Source organism: Melospiza melodia, chromosome 2, assembly GCF_035770615.1.
Source record: "Melospiza melodia melodia isolate bMelMel2 chromosome 2, bMelMel2.pri, whole genome shotgun sequence".
Classification (NCBI taxonomy): Eukaryota; Metazoa; Chordata; class Aves; order Passeriformes; family Passerellidae; genus Melospiza; species Melospiza melodia.
In genome coordinates this window covers 13,967,837-13,989,508 of record NC_086195.1, presented here as the reverse complement: position 1 = coordinate 13,989,508, position 21,672 = coordinate 13,967,837, and the positions used below count along the sequence as shown (strand labels likewise).

The 21,672-nt window shown below is 37.3% G+C and overlaps 1 protein-coding gene across 1 annotated transcript in view; it reads left to right on the top strand.

The window, feature by feature from the left end:
• Positions 1 to 21,672, top strand: part of POLA1 (DNA polymerase alpha 1, catalytic subunit) — a 184,303-nt gene that overhangs the window by 63,029 nt on the left and 99,602 nt on the right. Inside the window, 8 exon segments of the mRNA XM_063182342.1 lie at positions 2,061 to 2,093; positions 3,609 to 3,701; positions 7,133 to 7,338; positions 8,567 to 8,699; positions 10,194 to 10,325; positions 12,323 to 12,497; positions 19,710 to 19,888; positions 21,600 to 21,672. The exon segment at positions 21,600 to 21,672 is cut by the window's right edge and continues 59 nt beyond it. Coding sequence (XP_063038412.1) covers positions 2,061 to 2,093; positions 3,609 to 3,701; positions 7,133 to 7,338; positions 8,567 to 8,699; positions 10,194 to 10,325; positions 12,323 to 12,497; positions 19,710 to 19,888; positions 21,600 to 21,672 — 1,024 coding nt within the window.

Here is a 21,672-nt window from a genome sequence, read left to right as displayed (position 1 = left end):
CTGAATCACTCACTAGGAGATGAATAGGAGTGGAATACCCTCTTTGAGCTTCTAATTAAGATGGAATTGTGTGTGTCTGATTCCAGTGACAGGTCCAGCCTAGCAGGAATCTGCAGTTAGGGCTCACCATTTTCCTGCTCTGTAAAGAGGAGTGAGGACAGCTGAGGTTTCTGCACCTTTGGACTTCAGCAGAGTTCAGGCATCACATTGTTTGAGTGCCTGGTTTGCAGCACCAGTGGATGGTCTTTAAATCAACTGGATGTTTTGAACTTGACCCAGAGACTGTAAATCCATAGGTATCCATATGTGCTTGGGAAATAACCCTGATAAGGACATGTGTCAAAGTTACATCACAGTCTGGAACTGAACCTGCCTTCAAGTGCCTTGAGGGGAATATAGCTTTCAGTGCATAATTGCAGACAAAAAAAAAAAATCATTCTTGCACTGTGGTTATGTAAAGGTTCTGAAATACTGAAGAAACTTGCCATTGGTGTTAAAGGAATGACAGTGTTGCCATCCTGTTTGTGTGCTGTTGTGTAGAGGGGGAGATTTCACCTGTTTTAGAATTCCTTGCTGTCACAGCATAGGCAGCATCACAATAGTCAAGAGTCTTGGCTTCGCTTTGGACTCCTTGGGTCTTATGAAAGTAATGAGATTTCCCTGAACATGATCTTATTCCCACTAAGCATGGACAGCTCTTGCCTGTTTGTCCCTTTTTTTCCTCATCCCTGCTGATCTCTACTGCTCAGGTCCCTGCCATAGGCTTCTTGACTACAAGTCTTAATTCTGCCTTTTGGCAAATATGGCCAAGGAGTATTGTAATTTAATATGTGAAAAATAGTGAAGGTGAGACTTGGTTAATAAATTTGATGTAAGCTGTTCATAGTGTGTTGCCTGACTATATTTTGAGTTCCAGATTGTTTGGCTTCACCTAACAGACTCTGATCTGTCATTGCTGTAACTTGTTGTTCAGATTAATCCTCAAGAAAATTTAAAATATTTATGACTAGCAGGATTGGCTGAAGAAAAAAATGAGGTTTCTGCTGAGTGGCAATGGAAAGGACTGAAACCAAGGAAGTGGAATCTGGAGCTGTGTGCCAGGGCACCAGGATGTTGATAAGAAGGACATGGGGGGTACAGAGGAACTGTGGCCAAGTGACTGAAGGAATGGACCAGATGTTGGTTCTCATGCAGCTGTGCAGAATTCACCAAGCTCTTCCTGCTGCTCCAACTACACTTTTTTTCTTTCATTAATCTCATTTGACTGTCCCTTTTCTGTGCTCTAGCTGTAACTGTGGCTTCAGATGAGGTGCTCTCCCCACCCTCCACTGTACTGAGCATTATTAGAAATGGAAGCAGCAGCCTACTCACATGAGGTCTCTTTAGGTATTTCTCAGGTTCAGAGATGTGCTGTTCAGAGCATTTGGAGAGTTGGGATGCCAACTCTTGGGTGAGGAACAAGCCTGGTTACACCCCTTGACTCAAGACCTGTGTCCCATCTGTATCCCAGCTCCTTGTCCCAGTTCTGGTTTCCATAAGGAGTTTGCTTTTTAATGACCCATTTTGAGATCATTACAAGGGTAATCAACCTTTGACTAAGTCTTCTAAAGTGAGCACCATCCAGGCTGGACTGAATCAGACAGGATGATTTTGGGAAAAAATTCAATGACATCAGGAAATAAGATGATGGATATGAAGGCAACAACTGACCTAAACTACTGAAAGAGACTTAATTCTGGCACTTGCTGATTAGGTTGTATTTAAGCCATTTGATTTAGTGTTCTTTTTTCCTAAGGTAGAATGTGTGCATGCACATGCAATTTTGAGATTTGTTTTAATCTTGTTTTAGGGGAGTTAATAATAGCATTACTACAAGGTCAAACGAGAATTTACTCATGTAATAGGAGTATTGAGGTGACTGTGTGTTGCCAGGAGAGAGGTGGTTTGCTTTGTTTTGAAAGGTGAGAGCATTTGGAGTTAGCAACCTAATGGATATGTTTGCCTGTGTTAGCCTGTAATTATATCATACGCTAATCTTTGATTATTTTTTTTTATTTCAGATTTTGATGCATACCAAGGAGATGGTGCAGAAGGTAATGCTGAGCATTTTCATTAAACAACAACACTTAAAGAGCACACCTGGTGAAATTTTTTTTGTTCCAGGAGAACTGTAACCCAAACAGACCTGAAATCACTTCTTAGGATGCCTGGTTTACAAATGTAATCCTTCCTGATGGATTATAGCTTTTTTCTTTTCCTACCACAGATATGATCTGGACCCTGCTTGACGCCTATGTGGGACTGTTTCAAGCAAATTAGCAACAGTGCTAATTAGAGTTTACTCATAAACCTGTTACACCATGTGTTCTAGTGGTTTATTATGGTTTATTTTTTGGCATCCTTTAAACTCTGTCACAGGGTGTTTTTTTGACTCTGTGGAGTTTAACATGGACATAGCCATGTTGCAGTTTTTACAGCTGCATTGACTTCCCACCACTGAAAATGTCAGGTCTTCATTTTTTTTCAAATTAATATTTCGCAATTATATGCATCTGCCATTTTTTTGTTGTTGATGTGACATTTACTGGTGTTGGCAATTTTTCTTTTTACCTTTTTTTTTGCTATGCCTTTCATATGCACCTCAGGCTTTTTTACGTTCCTCAGTTTGTCTAGAGTTTGCTCCATTATCCAAAGTATTACACAAGTATGGCTGGTGTTTGAATACAGTCTTCTCCAAGCAGGGCATTTAAAATGTTACAATAATCAGAAGTGATGTGAGGGGCAGAGTGTCAGTCAAAGATAAGGGGTTCAGTAAATGTTTGTGTTTATCTCTGGGTGTAATTGTTCAATAGTTCAGCCTGGAAAGAGAAAATTTGTTGGTCATAGTAGCTAGATCCTTCTCCAAAAGGAGCATTCCCTGAAAGATCTGCTGCCCAGGGGAGCACAAACACAGGTGGCTGGATTAGCAGAAGTTAAAAGATGGGAGAGGGAAGATGGAAATATGAAGCCATCTGCATAATCTGAAAAAATGAAGAAGATCAGCCTAATCTGGGCAGTGCTGTGGTATTCTCAGGTGCTGTCATCCACAGATTTATTTGAAATGGAGAATCTAAGTATTTTTTCTCTCTCTTTTTTTTTTTTTTTTTTTTTTTTTTTTTATCTGTGGTATTGTGATGGCTGCAGATGAGATGGGATACCTGACTGTGATCATACCTTTCAAACACTTTGGCTGACTGCCTTGTCTGAATTTGCCCAGCAGTCTTGTGGAAGTGATTTTCTTGTGTCTTAGCAGTCCAAAGTTATTTCTGATCGGAATTCTTGCTGTTTCTCAAGATCAGACTTGTTCACTAACTTATTTTTCTAGTATTCATTTAGTAAAATGTACACAACTGGACAGTGGTCTTTTAACATTTTCTTTATTCTCTTTAAATTCAAATAGGTTTTAATGAAATGTACAGACCTATCAGTAAATATTTATTTTGTTTTCTTGCTAGTATACTTTTTAGTGTTTAAAGGGTAATTTTTGAACCCTTAAAGTTATGTGAGACTTGTAGATGATGGAGTGGCTCTTTTTTGTTTTTCAAAGCATTTTTTTTTTTTTTGTTTAGATGAACCTTGAAGTGATTTATGGAGACACAGATTCCATTATGATAAACACTAATAGCACCAGTTTGGATGAGGTCTTCAAGCTGGGGAATAAGGTAAGGAACTTTTTCTTTTTGAAGATTTCCTGCATAGATTTCCTGTGTTGTTACTCTGAGTGGAGCAGATGGTATTAAGAGAGGGTTCTGTGGCACAAGCAGACAATATACCATAAGAAAGAATTTCACAATGTGTGGAACCTATGAAGTAGTAAAAACTCAGCTATATCTGCACTTTTTCAGGTGTAGCTATTCTGTGCATTTTTAAAAGTGATTAAATGAACCATTTCATTGCATAACAAGCTTTATTTACTAATCCTAAGGTAGCAGGAGAGTATCTCAATATTTGGTGAACCAAAGTCTGAGGTACAATTTCTCCTCCAAGTTAATTTCAATTACAACACGAACAGTTCTGATTTTTTTTTTTTTTTCCTCAGGGGACATTTCCCAGTTTAGTTTTATATAGTTAGGTAATTTGTATGACACTCAATATGTTATCAGATTTCCAGTGGTAAGTTCAAATATTAATTTTCATGGTGTACCAGATACAGAAGAGATCTGATTGATTAGGAGCTGGCAGTCGATGATGTGGAAGTTTTGTGGCTCTCTAAAATTGTGGAAGAAAAGTGAGAAATATTTCAGAACTTTCTAAAGAAAAGATGTAAGAGAAGCTGTTTTTGAAAGATGGAAGAAATTGTGATGAGAATGAGACCTCTAGAAACTCTATGAAAAACCAAAGAAAGCAAAGATGTATTCAGTACAGTATTAAACAGAAGTAATTTAATTTTAAGGCAGAGAGTGATTCCAGGGTTTTTTAGAATACTTCTGCTTTCATGACAGTGGGAACATTTGGAAGTAGATGCATTCAGGAGCAGAAAATGGGATAATAACTTGATATCATAACTGAGTAGCAGGAGGGCTGTTGGCATGGTAGAAAGCAGTCTTTCTTTTTTGTTTGCCACATGCAAGATAATATATAATTTCTAGTGTATATACAGTAGTCTATAAGAAAGTTTAATCTTACTCCAGTTGTGTGTGTGTGGTTTCATTCTGGCTTATTTTTTGTCCCTGTGCTCCCATTTGATGGCTAAACATTACAGAGGATAGTTAGAAAACAATAACTTTTATGAAATCTGACAGGATAAGCATGATAGGTTAAGTACATCTGAATTAGAGTCAGGTTTTCTGAGAGAATAGGTATGTGTTTGAACTTGTCAGCTGCTAATGAGAATAAAATCTGAAGCTTTTTTAATCCATTGTACTTCTGTATTGTGTATCAGGTTTTTTTAATTGAACATAAAAAAAAGGACAGAAAGATATGTTTCGATTAAAATCATGTACAACATATAAAAAGTGAGTAAACTTATCTCTGTAAACCAGCAGAATCAAACCTTGCATCAAAATTGCAGATGTTTTAGCTTTCAATATTCTTTCTGTGGCAGAAAAAAGTGATTCATATCTGTCTCATTTCACGTTTCTTGTTTGTTTGTTTGTTTATTCCTCAAGAAAGTGGCAGTTGTTCTTTTTGCTAACACTTTGATCATTTGCATTTTCCTTGTTTTGAGTAATTCCTATTAAAAAAATCAGGATAAAGAATTGTCTGTTTTGATGAGGAACACTCTCAAGAAATGTCTCTGCTCCACTGCATAATAATTTCTTTCCCAAAGTTTTGTGTTCAGAGGTGAGGAATATTAACATTGCTTTCACTGTAGTTTTGCTTTAATGTAGATTGTGTGGAAGGCACAGAGGTTTAATGCAAACGATTACAGTGGGAGCAGTTAGTGAGTGTACCCCTGTTCTGATGTAAAGTTTGAATTTATGAATTGTCTTCAGCAGTGAAGCATTCCTCCAGGAAATTAATTTTGGTTTTTTATTGGAGAAAATTCTCTTATGTGCCTTCTGAATTCCCCCATCTAATGTGTGTTTTCTCTCCCACCCTTAACCCTCCAGTATTTACATCCATGCCCTTTTCAGTCATTACTTAGCAGAAGTTTTTTCTCATTTTCTGTGTGTCCTTGTGAATCACATTTGCCAGTACATTCAGTACTGAACTCTTACTGGGTTTTGAGCACTTGGGTAGTATGCTGTAAGAAAGAAAAGCAGAAAATAAAAATTGCAGAAAAATGTTCAGAGGAATTGTTTGACTGTTTTAAGAAAGAAGATATGAACCTTGTAGCAAAATGGTTTTTGCCTCATGATGTCCTTCAAAATTTAGAAATATACAGGAGACATCAAAGTAATGGTAATTCCTGCTGTAGGGGATACAGAGGTCTAAGAGAGAAAAACTAAGTACACACATATATGTATACACAGAAATGAAAAGTTTTTAAGGAAGATTTTGGTTAAAATGGTAATCTGAGTTCAAAGCTAGATAGGAAACCAGTGAGATTTTATGCTGAAGGTCCTGTTCTTGGTGAGAGTATCTGGATGGCAAAAGAACTTAAATGCAAATCCAACTTCAGTGAGACATGAGAAGCGGATAGTTCATAGCTGGTGGTAAAAGTGTGAGTGAATATGGATACTGAAAATCAACAGGGAAAGTTAAATTGTAAAGGAAAGAAAGTAAAGAGCAGAACATGAAGACAGAACAGGACACCTGGCATATGCAGATACTCTGTTGAAGAACATAAACTAAAAACATGAAGAAAGAAAAAGGAAAAAGGCAAGTGGGAAACTTTCAGCCTAGCCAGTAGGTGGGTGAATGTGTACTGGAACGAAAGTTTTTGTGGAAGGTTCATGCTGTTTTGAGCTGTTGCACTTCTGTTCCCTTAGAAGAGAGGTAAGAGATACTTGGTACTAAATAAGAACAATATATCAGTGCCATGTGAAACTTTTTTGTGTGGATAAAACATAGCCTGTGTGTAGATAAACCTCACCTTTTCCTCTCAAGGAAATCAGGCTATGGAAAGGGTGTGTATTTTGTGGGGAAGGGTAAAAGAAACTTGCCTGTTTTTCCTGACATGCACACACAGAGCTCTAGTCTGCAGTCATAGTTTTTCTCCCCTCCCTGGTTTAGGATGAGAGTGGGAAGAAAGAAAGGTGCCTTTGCAAGATAGCTTTTCTATAAGGCTATTTGCCTTTTCTGTCCGAGTGACCATCTCTTGTCCTTGCCTACTAAGTAGGTCCCTACTGTGAAATCTCTTGTTTGCTTAATTTATGGGAGAGGTTAGATGGAGTAGCTGTTCTGGTAAAATGACCTGGAGTCAGTTATCTCCAAGGTCACTTCAATCTCATGTTTATCTGCCTTCCTTAATTTGATTAAGGAGTCAGATGTACCAAGCTGTAGATACTAAAAAAGTCAATGGGTCAACCTTAATTTTAGTAGTAACTTGTAGTTACTAGTGTGCAATGAATTAGTGATATCTGACCAGTCTTTAAAATGTGTATGCAAATACACAGGGTGTAATGTAACTTGTTTTAAAACTTAAGAACAATTGACTTTGTCCATTGTTAAATTGTTGCATTTGTCATTAATGTTGGTGCATTTGCAGATCAAAAATGAAGTGAACAAGCTGTACAAATTGTTGGAAATTGATATTGATGGAATTTTTAAGTCCTTGCTATTGTTAAAGAAGAAGAAATATGCTGCTCTGAGTGTGGAACCAACAGGAGATGGGAAATATGTAACTAAACAAGAGCTGAAAGGGCTGGATATAGTCCGGAGAGATTGGTGTGATCTTGCTAAACAGACTGGCAAGTGAGTTTCTTTGTGGCATTGTCTTCTTTGCTCTGAAACAGTAAACATTTGTACTTACTTTTCTAAACATTTGATACTGTGTTTCTTGAAGATCACAGTTGTTAACTAACATCAGGACTTAGCTGGTTTTTGGAGGAGATGTAAACGTCTGCCATTGGTAATAGGTTAGACCTGTGCTAGTCCAAATGTCACTGAATTTCACTCTCTGGTTTTGTATCTCCTGTGGAAGCTGTACTTTTGAGTTGTCAGTGTTGTAAATGTCATTTAATAAACCAGGACTGAAATCTTGTGAAGATGGCAGATGCTGTCAGCATTTGGAGTTGTAGGTTCTAGGTCAGATGTTTTATTTCCTACAGAAGCTGGTGCTCAGCACTTTCAGCACCCTCTAAAAAAGCTGGAAGTGCACTGGGTGCAGCCTGAGGAAGTGGTCCCTTTCCCCAAGACTGCTTCTCTTTCCTTTTGCCATGAGACTTCATTATTATGGATACTGGATTGACTATTTATTAATTGTCGTTGCACAGGGCATTTTATTGCTTTAATTCAGTAGAAGCAACACATTTAGCATCATAGAAAGAAAGAGAGTGGAGAGGTGGTCATCTGGGTGCTGACTCATTGTATAATGCCTCTTGAAAACTTAAACAGCTCGTGGTCCAAATGTATCCAAAAATGAATATTTTTCACATCTGTAAAAATACACCACACACTTGCTTACTGTTCTTAAGACTTGCATTTTCTAAGAAAAGATGCATCATAATAGAAGCAAATTTTTCCAAGTTAGGAATGTATTAGTAATTAAAGCTATACAAATGTTGGAGAGTGTTCTTTAGTGACTAACTCTTCTGCAGCTGGCAGATCTTCCAACCACATTTTGCAGATATAGGCAAGACTTTGCTTACTTGATATGTTCTCTTCTCCCCCATATCTTAAGATACCTGCTATGGAATAATAAATGGAAAAATGAATGACAGAAGAAAATAGAAAGTTGCACTCACCCATTCCAAATCATTATTTCGCATTAGAACTATTTGCAGTAATTTGCCTTTAGTAAAACAAGTAAATAAATAAAACACAACATAAAATATACTGGTAAATTTCTATAAATTTTTCATTAGACTTTGTCCTTGGGCTCTTTAATGTCTAGAGAAAATCTAGGGGAAGAGAACATTCTGTTTGTTGTAATGGTTTTGCGCGTGCCAAGCTTTTCTTAATTTTAATGCTATTTTTGCAGCTATGTAATTGGTCAGATTCTTTCTGATCAGCCCCGAGACATAATTGTGGAAAATATTCAAAGGCGACTTATAGAAATTGGAGAAAATGTGGTCAGTGGTCAGATCCCTGCAAATCAGTTTGAAATAAACAAGGTAAGTGATCTTGCACTTTTCTATCTCAGAAAAACTTTGCTGTTCCTGCATATATTGACTGCTGACAAAAATATTTAATCCTTATGATGCTGTGAAACAGCAGGAGTTTTATTAGGTACTGAATAGTTCAGGACATGCTGTGAAGATTCTACAATTTGAGGGGGAAAAGGCCCTACTGGGGCTGGAGGCTCCAGAATAACACCTTAGTGTCTTGTCCCATCCTGCTGTTTACCAGGCTCACTCTGCACTTTGAGAATGATATGATGTTTTCAGGGGAAGTTCTCTCCTAAGCTGTTACTTTATATTTCAGGCTTGAAATGCATAAACTGAAGAATGCATTGGAAACAAATCAAATATTCTGTTTTCTAGAAAACTCTAATAATATTTCCCTAGAAAGCTCTGTATAAAAAAGTTAATAGTCATTTTGAGACCTCATTCAAGACTTTTGGGCAACAGGAAGTAAAATACTCTGCCTTGTTTACAGCAGTTTTAGCAGCAGTGTTGCGGTTTTAGGGTTTTTTTTTTTGAATCCTCAATGATAAAAACTGTATTTTTAGCTTCAGAGACTCCCCTTTCCTGCTGAGGAGGTGTTTCCCCAGTGAATTGGGTATTGCATGCCCCTCTTATGTTTCTAATAGAAGAGATCTATCAACTGTCCATCCAAAGTCTTTTTCTTTTGCCAGCTGGACATCTGTCTACTCTGTGTCAATCAGTTAAGAAATGTGTTCAGGTTGTCATATTAGTGTAGAGAAATCACTGTATTTTATGGTTGACTCAAAAAAAGAAAGTTCTGATGCAAATCTTCTAAAAGCACTTAGTGTCCCTGTAAAAGATATATATAGCAAAATGTTCACTTAAAATTCCTAAAGTTCCTCTGTTTTATTACTTCAGAAAAAAAAATGTATTTAACTATTAAGTCAAGTGTAGAAGTTGTTTCTAAGAATTGGGATGACAGTAAATATTTAAATGTAGTATTTTATTTTGTTTAAAGGAAAAAGTCATTGTAGAATCTCAGCAGTATGAGATATACAGAAGTATTTAAATTCACTTGTACCCTCTTGCTGCAGAGCTTGTTGTGTACCCTTAGCTACACAATATTGAGATTTACTGTATGAACAGGAGTAAGAGAGTACTGTCTGGCTCTATTTTTGTATTTTGCATAATATTGTCATCTTCAATTTAGTTTAATTTTAAAACAATTGCATTATGATCACAACACTTGCGCATTTTTCAGATAGTAATTGTAAAAACATCCTTTTGTTTTATTAATAATAACATTTATAAAATTTGAAGGACTGGTTCCTAGGGCTTAACATATGGCAAATAAGTTTGTTACCGTTTTTTTACCTTACTTTGTGTTTCAGATGAACTTTTAAATAGTAGAAGAATGAAGATAGCTGCTATGTGGTCTTGTCTTTTAGAGCTCTGAGTTCATCACTGAAGTAATGGATTTTTCTCATAGTTATGTTTCTGTTTTCCTCTTTGATATTTTAGGCATTGACAAAAGATCCCCAGGATTATCCTGACAAAAAAGCCTTGCCACATGTGCATGTGGCCATGTGGATAAACTCTCATGGAGGCCGAAAGGTGAAGGCAGGAGACACAGTGTCATATATCATTTGTCAGGTAAAAATGTCTTTCTTTATAGCTAAATACTAGGTATTGTTTTGAGATACAGCAAAAAAAAAACCCAGCTTAGCTCCTGGGAAAATAGTTTTGGCATTTCTTTTTGGTGAGGTAGTCTTATATTTTAAAATAGTCTGTTGTCTGTACTACATTTGGTTTTATAGAGCATTGTGATCAGCTCAGCAACTATTTCCATATAGTGACTGGTAAAATCTCCCTGAACTCATTCATGTTTGGAGCTAGAACTTAGTGTGAAGAAAATGCCTAGTCTTCATTTTCAGCAGAAGAAAATTCTGGTGGTGAAGACCCTTTAATTTGTGGAAAGATAATTGTTGTTGGTGGTTAAATAGTGTCATTGTTTTTTCCAGTATCACCTTTGTCTGTTCAATTCATAGTCATTGGATCTGCTGGCACCTCTGATGTATAGACTGGGAAATTTGAGCCACTTTCTGGTTTGAGGTGTTTACCCTATAAATGCTTATCCCTATTTCACAAGTATATACTCCACTTTGGTTCTGTTAATTTAAAAAAAATAGTAGATTGAGTTAGATGGACCAAGAGATCTTTTAGGCCAAGCTGATGAACTTGACAATGTGACTATTTCAGCTCCTTCATTATTTTCAAACCAAAATATACTGTATTTGACTTAATTGAGAGTTCTTGGCCTGGCACCCCAAAGCTGCCAAGACTTTTGAGAGCTGGGCCACGGGTGCGGCTGAGCAGAGGCACAATACAAGAGAAGAATATACTTGTTGAAAGAAGGGAGCTGAAGGAGTTGCATTGTAATTATTTTTGCAAAGCAGCTGGATGAGCTGAATAGTCCTAAATTAATTTTGTTCTGAATACTAAGTTGTCTGAAAGGAGTAGGAGGAACCAATGGCTTGCAGTCTGTCTTTATTAGTGATGGGTTTTCAGTCCATCATTGCTGACCCTGTTGAAACCACTAGCTCGTCTTAAATGAAAAAATGAAGGTGTCATGTATTAATGCATTTGTTCTATTTTGCTTTAAAAAAATCAAAAAAGAGACTATACTTAGAAATAGCCCCCCAAACAGTTGTGGTGCTTCACCCTACCCTGCCCCATTCCTATAAATGTTTACATCTATTACAGAATCTTGCAAAAGTACTGCTTTGAGTTTTGCTCTAAGATTTTTGACACACATTAGAAATAATATTTCCTAGGGCAGTTGAGGAGTGGGATTACAATTCTACAGCTTTAACTGAGTTATATTTTCCAAGAGTACTGTCGTCTTAGATCTGATACTTAATTCCTCCATGTATATTGTTTTCAATTTAGTAATTGCCTTCCCAAATTGAATTATTTTGTCCTTATCTTCCTCTTTCAAGTTAGAGAAGGATGTAATGTATATTTTAACCTCTAAATGCTGTTTCTCTCTTGGCTTGAGATGTCACCATACATTTCTTTCAGTATTTCTGAATATTTTAGAATTTCCTCTTTCTAATCAATGCTGTTGCCTCTGTTATTTATTCATATGCCAATGAGTGCTGGTCCATTCTCTGACCATTCATTCTATTAATATCTTTATAGAATTAAAGAATATAAATTTCCTAGCAAAACAGATATAGTTTTGATATCCACGACTTTGAATTTGCTTGTTGTGCAAAATGATAATGCTGGTTTAGTACAAAGTGAATCCAAAATGCATGCCCTCTGTGTATTTTTAACTGGGCTGATGGCTACAATGTGTTTTCATTGTGCATTTCAGAATTGACAGATGGGACTGTTTACTCTGTCTCCTCGTACTGATTTGCACGTGTAGGCTACAATAATACAAGCTGGTTTTGCATTCTTGAACTTGCTAGTTGATGCCAGCATCAGCAATGCAGTTTTTTTACTACTGCTGGATTTGTATTGGATGCATAATAAATCAACCAAAAGAGTGTGTAATGATTTTGCATTAAAATTATGCATAATATTTGAAGCATAATCCTTTCTATAGAGTTTTTTCACACTTTGTTTTGTGTGTGTCTCCTTAGGATGGATCAGATCTCAGTGCCAGCCAGCGAGCATATGCTCCAGAACAGTTAAAAAAGCAAGAAAATCTTAAAATTGATTATCAGTACTACCTGTCACAGCAAATACATCCAGTAGTTGCTAGAATATGTATGCCCATAGAAGGAATTGACTCTGTTCTTATTGCAACATGGTTAGGTAAGTATTCTGAATTCAGTTTATTTGAAGAATTTCAAGACCCAAAGAGAGAGGTTTTAATGTATGTTTCTCAACAGAAATGCTTCCCCAGATCGGTCTTTTTACATTGAACAATAGCTTGTGTTACACAGCCTGTAGAAAGCAGTGTGGACTCTAATACTAATTCTGCAGAATAGTATTTTTTCAGAAGGTGATCACTAACATGAATTTAATCTTACAATCCTTGTTCAGAGTTACAAAATCTGCTTTTCAGAAATGACAGTACTATTGCATGTCTTTGAGATTTTAAGTTACTAAAGGAGTTCTGGAGTGTGTAATATTTTTCCAGAGAGAAATGCTGGCATCTCTGGCATCTTCCCAGGGGGAAAAAAAGTCATAATTACAATGAAAGAATACAAATTTTTACTAGGATGTAAGTGAAGACTTGATTGCTAGACCTGACTTAGCGGATAATAGAAACATAAAATCTTAGTAACAGTTTTTACTGTTTCATATGGTGGAATTAAGTGGTCCCAAAACCAAGAAGTGCTGTCAAAAAAATATAACTAATGTTAGTGGTCCATGAAATCAACAGTTTTAATTCAAATGAGCAACAGGGAATTGCTCTTGTTAGAGTTATTTTTCCTTTTAAAAGGATGTCTCATAATTAGAATTAGAGATTTTTCTGCCCAACTGTGATTGCCTCTTTCTTTATTCCCTGGGCTTCTTACCTAGAAAAACTGAGAGGTTGAAAATTTGTTAACAGTTCTGTTGGGTCTTTGTTCTTGAAAATGCTGTGTGCTCTGTGTGTGTATTCCTTTTAGTGTTGTTTCCTCCTCAAAAGTGATTAACCAGCAGACTTGACTGATCTTGATAAACAGAAATTTTGTGATTTGTAACTCACACGTAGTTCGTTATTTTCAAAAGTGTTGTTCAAGGACATGAAAAAGTTGTTAATTTTGCTGGCTATGAAATTATTGACAAGACTGCCTTTTCTCTGAAAGAACTTCTTAGAGAGTTGCACTCTGTCAGTTTAATAGTTTGTCTTTTGCCTGTGTCTACAGGAAGTTCAGACCTGCAGAAATTAATTTATTCAGAATATTGCAACACTCATAGGAAGAGTTAATTGTCAGCATTTTGTGTTTAGGTAAAGAAGGCCAAGATCCAGGATTTGGCCAATTAAAAATCAACTGGTAGAGGGTAGTCTCAGGACCCTTAACCTGTGTAACTGCATCTCTGTAGCTCCCTTAGTAGCAGCTGAATAGCTTGGAGATTGTACTTGGAATGTGTACAAGAAAGGTGCTTTGCTGTGTCTCAGGAAGGAGGATGATAACCATGAAGGATCTTATTCTCCCAAGACAATCCTTGTACATGCAGCTTTTTTCATCTCCATTTCTGAGTGGTTGAGAAGAGGTTGAAGGCACAAATTCTGCCTTTTCTGAGTCAGCAAAGGTGTCTCTTGGAGGCATTTGATGTTCCACATGTCCTCAACAGCTCTCATGCTCTGAGGAGGTGCCCGCCCTACTCCACACATGCAGGCTGACCACACAAATCATCCTGTTTATTATGTGGCAAGGCCTTGGTATCCAACTTTCCCTTGATGTCAGAGTTGACTGTGTGGCATGCCTGACTGAAAAGGTCAAGCACTCTTGGGTAGGTTGAAGGGATTTAAAATAGGCAGCAAAGTTGTACTTCATTTAGGTAAAAGACAGGAACGATTTCTAAAGCTAGTTTATTTTTATTGGCAAAGATTGTTAGTCTTGTAGAGTTAAGCTCAAATTCAGAGCTCTTACTCACAACAGGTTAGATTTTCAGAAAAGACTGGCTTCCTTCAGACACCTAAATTAACTACCCAGATCTTAAGAACTCTGTGCCACTTGATAGGCACAGAAGGTCCTGCCACTGTTTGCAAGTGCCCGTGCTGCTTTTTGCACTGTAGTACATTCCAGATGAAGATTTCTTTTATGGTCTGTAATAACATCATGCAGCTGAGAGTTTATTAATAGTCCACAATTGTCAGTCTGAAAACCTGTATGTATCTATTACAGTCTTAGATCTGAAGTGTGTTCAGTTTGACCTTGCTGTACAGTCAAAATTTTATCACCTTCCTCAGCTTTGTTTTCTTGGGGAAGCTTAAATTGTGCTTGAGGGTAAAGTCAGGTCTCTTTCAAGACTTCTGATCTGCTTAGGTTTTCATATACAGCACTTGATCAGGGCTGTACATTAGTCATTGCAAGCTGAAGTTATCTTACAGGGTTTTTAAAATGGTACTGGAGGCATAGTCGAGTGGTTTTCTTTCATAAAAATCAAAAGTCCTTTGTAAGATACAAAAGAGTGCAAGATACTTGAGTCCATCTTGGTAAAACAAGCAAATATGGAAACTGTTAACTGATCTGTGATGCTAAGTTGGGCTTTTTTACTTAGTATTTTCATAATGATATACATCCAAATTCCCATTGTTTTTCCCATCTTGTTGCAAAAAGGCACATTTTCCCATTCTGAAGGATACATAAGCATCATATCTATGGACCAAAACCCTGTTGCATTCTCACTGTGAGTGTCTTCCTCCACTGATCACATTTATTGTATTATGTAGAATATGTGTCTGTATAGGGAGAGTGGTTGTAGAAAAATGATCTTGGCTGCATGTTTAACAGAATCTACAATAATGCATGTTGATAAGGTGAATGTTTCCTGTCACCCTGCTAGTCTGAGTAGATAAAATTGAACTGTGCTGGGGAAGCTTGGCTCACATCAAAGTGCTGAAAAGTTCTTTGTTCTGTCTGTGCTCAAAGCAAATAATTTTAAAAATTATATTCGACACTGAAGAACTGGAGCAAATAATGCAACTTAAAAATTGCAGAGAACCCCTTAAATATAATATTTCTTCACTATGGAACCAAATGGAAAAGCACCTTTTGTTTTGGGGCATTGTAGGATGTTTGCTGAGCTTTGAGAGATGGAAGCTTGTTGTTCCTAAAAATGAGAACCTCCTAGGCATACTCCTGCATTCACTCTCTTTGTCTTGAAGTTTCTGTGGAAATGCAGTGACAAGATGAGGATTGTCTCAGTTAGTAAAATACTGAGAAAAAACTAAATAAAGTCTGCAATCTAATCAGTTATATCATTGAATAAATCTGATCTTCCTAAGTCTTGGAGACCTGACTTCATCCTTAAGATATCCAGCTTTTAAACTGGAAGAACTGTATAGCACAGCAATTCTCTTACTGTATTTCAAATAAGGGTTTTTTGTTAATACGTAAGTACTGCTCCTTGTCTCAAAGAAAAGTTCCTTCTTATTTGTGTGTTGTCAGAAATAAGCAGACATTATGGAAGCAGAGTTCTTTAACCATGACACTTCTGTAGCTGTTACTGCAGAATATTATTTGCTTCAAATGATGGAAGTTGATGACTGGTGTCATGATGTTCTGAAAGAGGTGTATGCTGCTGCCTTAGAGGGATGTGCATGTTGGTGCTCTGCAGATTGCTTGGCATTGGGCATTTCTTAGGAAGGCTGTCTGATTTTAGGGAGTCATTACTGGCTCCTGATGAGGCTTGTCATTAGGAGCACTTCCCAGTTCTGCTCCCTGCTTTGAGGTAGTCTCTGTGTGTTAGCTGCTTCTTGTGAGGACACCCACCAGCACCAAATATATTGGCTTTTTAAATTGTCTTTTAAAAAAATTATTGTTAGAGAATTGTTCAGTTTTCTTTAATGTAGTGTGTAGCAGCTGCACAAACAAACTCTCCAGACAGAAACCAGGATGGATGCTCTCCTTGTGGCACGCAGAATTTACCTCAGGTTTTGACTTTTTTGTTGTTTTGCTCACGTTAGGGAGTGAAGTGAAAGGACGGTGATGAAAATTAAGATTAAAGTCGTGACAAAACTTCATGACGATACAATAAGTAGCCCTAGAGCGTGTGGACTTTGCTGTTTGTGTGCTGGCTGGGTGTTCTCAGATGCTCCAGACCTGCTCAGAACCTGAGAATCGCTAAAGCGCGTTGGAGTTCATAAAAGAAAGAGTGAAAATATGAATGAATAAAAGAGACACGCTAAGATGGATGGATCAAAGAAGCAATATCGATGTGAGTGAGCAAACGAAGGGCCCGGCCGGGCGGGCGGCCCCACGGGCCCCGCTGCAGTGCAGGGCGCCGGCCGCGGGGTGGCAGCACCGGCTGCCGATTCCCGGCCTCCCGCGCGGGGTCCCTGGGGAAAGGTGCGGGCGGAGCCGCCGCGGCCCCCGAGCACCTGCGGCTGGAATGCCGCATCCCGGGAACGGGCCCCGGGAACAAACCCCGGGCACAGCTCTCGGGAACGGCCCCCGGGCACAGCCCCCGGGAACAGCCCCGAGCACAGCCCCGGGAACAGCCCCCGGCCCCCGCTCGGCGGCCGCGGCGCCCCTGTGCCCGCGGGGGAAGGAAGGGCACAAGCCCTCCACAGAAATGTTGCTTTTAAAATTCTGCGTTTGGTTAAAAATCTCTGACCTTTTTTTTCAGGTTCTTGGGTGACCCGCTTAGCTTGCCAGTTAGTAATGGTTTTAATAATTCTGTTGAATAATTAAGGAACGCCTCCCCGAACTTAGTTGTGTTAATTAGTTTGGTCACCCCGCACGTCTGTAATGTCGCAGTGCTTTGTCCTGCATCCAGCCTTGTGGTTTTGGTGCAGTGATAAAGCTCACCTGCAGTCCAGGTAATTTAATGATAGCCCTGAAAACTTTTTCCTGTCAGAGTGAGTCAAAGTTGCTTTGATTTTTATTTCTTCTTGATGTCATGAGGGGAAAAAAAAAATAAAAAAGGAGTTCAAAGTTCACTGATTAGTCTCATCCTATTAATTAAAAAAATTACCAAAACCTGGTATTATTTTTTTCCCCACTGCCCAATTAAATATCTCAATTAGTTTTGTGTACCAAGTAAAATAATGTGACCAGTGTGACCTGGACTGAGAGGATACCTGTTAGGTGCTGAAATGGATTAACTGAACCAACTAACTATTCCTGAAAGGAGATAATAAATAAAATAGTTCCCAATTCCACAAGATAATTAAGGTAGGCACGTTCTTTCAAAGCCTGATCTGGAGTCCCTTTTATTTCACTGTGGCTGTTTGCACACCAAAACTTAGCTGTATGCTTGGTTCAGCAAAACAATATTTTTTTGTTGTTTTTTCCGGCCAAAACAGCTAAGAAAATTCAGAGATAGGTGTGATTTAAATTCTTACAATCAATTTTTTTCCCTGTTAAATTAAAATAAAATGACCAATACTTAGTCACTGTTTTTGACTCAGTGTTGGAGAAGTGCAGTTGTCTGATGACCAGAATTTGTCTCCTTTTATCTTTTAGTGAGCTACTTCCCTCCGTATTTGTGTTTTGGGGAAAAAAACCAAAGATTCCTAGCTGAACTGTAATGGTATTTGTATCAGAAAGTTAGAATTATGTTTTTTCATTCCACTTCTGAACTCAGAGTAAACTGAGATTTTTTGTTTTCACCATTACTGTCTTAGATCCAACCTACTGCATAGTTGTTTTTTTTTGCAAAATCTGAATACTGAACTCCAGTTCCCTTTCTAAACCTTTTATCTACTACCTGTGTGCTGCATATATATTACCAACCCTTCTATTAAAAAAAAAAAAAAAAGCCAGAAAAAACCCCTACCGTCTTTTTTGGGGGATACCATGTGTATTAAACTGTAAAATATGCTATTAGCTGTGTATTTTACTTTTGCCTTTTTTCTTTAAATGAATAGCGGAGAACTGAATTAAAAGTTTAGAAACCTCCTGGAGGTGAATTGTTAACCTTTCTGCATTGACATTTTTTTCTTTTGGCAAAATTGGTAAGATTGAATAAATTTTAGTGAAACCCATTTTCTATCAAGAACCAAATAAACTTATTTGCCAACGGAATTTTTCCTTGTGCTTGAATTTGTTTTAAGACTGCGACATAAAAATTCAAAATAGTGGTATTAAAGTCAGACATATAAAATCTTTTATATAAAGACAATTTATATCTGCCTGCATAGCACAGCTGTTATAAGTGGAATAATATTTGTGTAGTTTAACTGAATATTGTTCCTAACCATTGTCTTTAAGTGTCACGGTACAGTTATAATAAGGTGAAGGTTCACTTTCTATTTGTAGTCTTGGTTACATTTCTTATAGGAATTATTACATTTTTTAACTGAAGTTTATACAGGATATGGTTTAACACATGGTAATCTGTTACTTGGCTTAATGTCTGTTAAATATATTTTTTAAATGCTTCTCTGATCTTTTTGTTTTACTACTAAAGTGAGCCATAGTTTTCTGAAGGTTTTCTCCTACGTGCTCATTTGATTAAGTTTTTTTTCTGAACATGTGTCTTTTCCTAAAGTTAACAAAAAACCCCTGTAAATGAGATGCATGGACTTTTAAAATGTTGCACATGACAAAGGATGACAGAACTTGAGGATTTTATTAAGTTTACTTTGGCAGTCTTATTCCTAGAACAGTGAACTTCGTGCTTGCTTGCTTATTTACTTATTTGTGGTTGAATCAGTATTTCTGGGATCTCTTTTGTGTATTTATTTGTTTAAAATCTTGAGTTCTGGCAATCAAAAATAAAGCACTTTGTCTCCTGCGCTGCGGTTTTAAATGCTGCTGCTGAATTTTAACCACTGCATTAGATTGAAACCTCCATGCTGTTAACCACTGAGCCAAAATGAAATCGACCACTGCATTGAAATCAGAGTTGGCAGTTGTGTACAGACTTGAAGGAGTTGGTAATAGCAGTGCACCCGCGTTTCTTTAATGGGGTTTTTATTCCCTGTTTTTGGTATTAATGGTGCCATTTTGATTTAAAGACTGTTTCTTAATCACGATGCATATTTTTATTGAAATATTTTCAATGTAACTTAAGAAGGAAATAACAATAAAGCTATCCTTTAGGAGTGGTTTCCTCAGAAACAAAATGTTCTCTTGCATACTCCCATGATAATGCAGCGTGCTTGTTTTATTTATAAAGCAATCTTGCGTAAGAAGATAAGTAAGATGATTTCTTCATGTCTTGTGAACCTTTATTCGTGGTTAAAAATTGTAGAATGTATTTATGTTTTATAGAGGAAGTTTTGCTAAGGAGAGATTTTCAGCTTCTGAATTTACATTTTGTAACTTTCTTTTGAATCTGCTTCACCAAGCATATGAAAAATAAGCCTGCTTGCATGGTTGACCTCTTAGTCTTTTGAAATTTTTGTTTCTTTATTAATAGGACTGGATCCCTCCCAATTCAGAGTCCATCACTATTACCATAAAGATGAGAATGATGCCTTGGTTGGTGGCCCAGCTCAGCTCACTGATGAGGAGAAATATAGGGATTGTGAAAGATTCAAGTTTTGCTGCCTCAAATGCGGAACAGAAAATATTTATGACAATGTCTTTGATGGTTCGGTTAGTTGGTTTTTTTGTTTGTTTCGTTTCTGTTCATTGGTGAGAGAGAAAAATGCTTGTAGAGAGAACAGCTTTTCAGATAGGATTCAAATGATGTAGGAGAAGATACCATATTGTTTCAGTCCTGCTATTTATAGCTTTGGAGCAGATAATTGCTGATAGGATAGTGCTGAAATATTTTTCCCATTTTTGCATTTCAGCTGCGTCATCTCGCAGAACGTGTGAGATTATCTGGCTTCATTAATCTGTTTGCCCACAGTTGTGAATGATTGTGCTGTTACTTTTTAAAGGAATCCTTATCTTAACACCTTAGTAACTTCTAGTTCTCTATTTAATAAAACTTTTGTATAGCAGTGGCAGTTTCTTATCCTCAATCATATTAATTGGAACAAAGTGCTTTTTAAACTTGTGTTTATCTTGCTGCATCCCACCTCCCTTTTTGAGAGTAAGGTTTTTCTGTCTTATCTTTCCTTCTGTCTCTGTGAATTGAATAAAAAGTCATAGGGGTACATTCTTGTTGAGAAGTTCTGCCAAAAAATGTATCTCTGACCTTGGACCACATCTTGAAGTGGGGCCAAGTATTTAACTCTACAGCATGTTATGTATGTATTAGTCATCGGCAAATTAGCGAGCTTCAGAGTAGTGAAAACCTTGAAACTGAAAGCAAATAAATCTTTTATCTAAATTAAAAGTAATTATTTTAAGTTAATTTGGACAAACAGCAGATGTTTTGCATTTTTTGAATCAAAATAAAGCGGTCTTTGGAAGCATGTAAGAGGAAAAGACACAAATCAAGCGATACTCTGTGAATCCTTGACTTTTTTTCATCGCAGCTGTAAATAAGACAGTTAATTGCATGTAGACTTGACAAGTTACAGATGGGCTAACTGGAGAGGAGTGGATGTCAAACTCCTTAAAAAAATATATAACCCCACCACCAAACCACAAAAGAAATCCTGAAACCAAGCCAAAAATCTCCTCTATTTCACCTGGAACTGATTAGTGTTGTGAGTGGGGGTTTTGCCAAGATGGCTCACAACAGCTGAGTCTTACCTTGCAAGAAAGTTTTCTGAAGCTGTATGACTGTGCAGCCTACCAGACTGGTGTTACATTGTGAGAATTCCACAAACTTAATTTTAGCTGTTCACACAACACTTCCAGGTCCTGAAATTTTAATGTCAGGTGTTCAGAAGGTTTTAAAAATAAGGGAGTGAGATGGTGCAAAACTGTAAGAGCTGTTCTTTGAACTTGGAGAAAATTAAAGATGATAATGTGATTTTTCTTTATGTGGTTTGTCTCTACAACCCTGTTGGTAATTTCATAATTAGTATCTACAAGGTTGATTTCAAAGTTCTGATCAGTGGACTGAGGCTGAAGTTTGTCTCTGATAAAACAATAAACCTGGGTTTGTTTAGGTGAATATGGGGGACCATGATTTGTTCATAGATGTTTGTTTTTTTTTACTCAGCATCTCTTTTTTAATTATTTATTAGTGGTGTGTTCTCTAAAAGAGCTTTCCTTAAGAACAGAATGAAGATATCTCTGCCCTGCAGCTTTCCCATATGGGTGTGGCCAACCATGATGGCAAGAAAGAAGGCCCAGATATTATGGGCCCTTTAAGACTGTTAATTTTAAAAATATATGTATTATGTCTAAACTTCTGCTTCCATCTTCTGTCATAATGATGCTGTTTTTACACTTCTGCTGTCAGGGGCGGTTTATTGAACCCAGCTTGCAGAGGTGCAGCAAGACAGAATGTGAGGAGCCTCCTTTCAACTATGTGG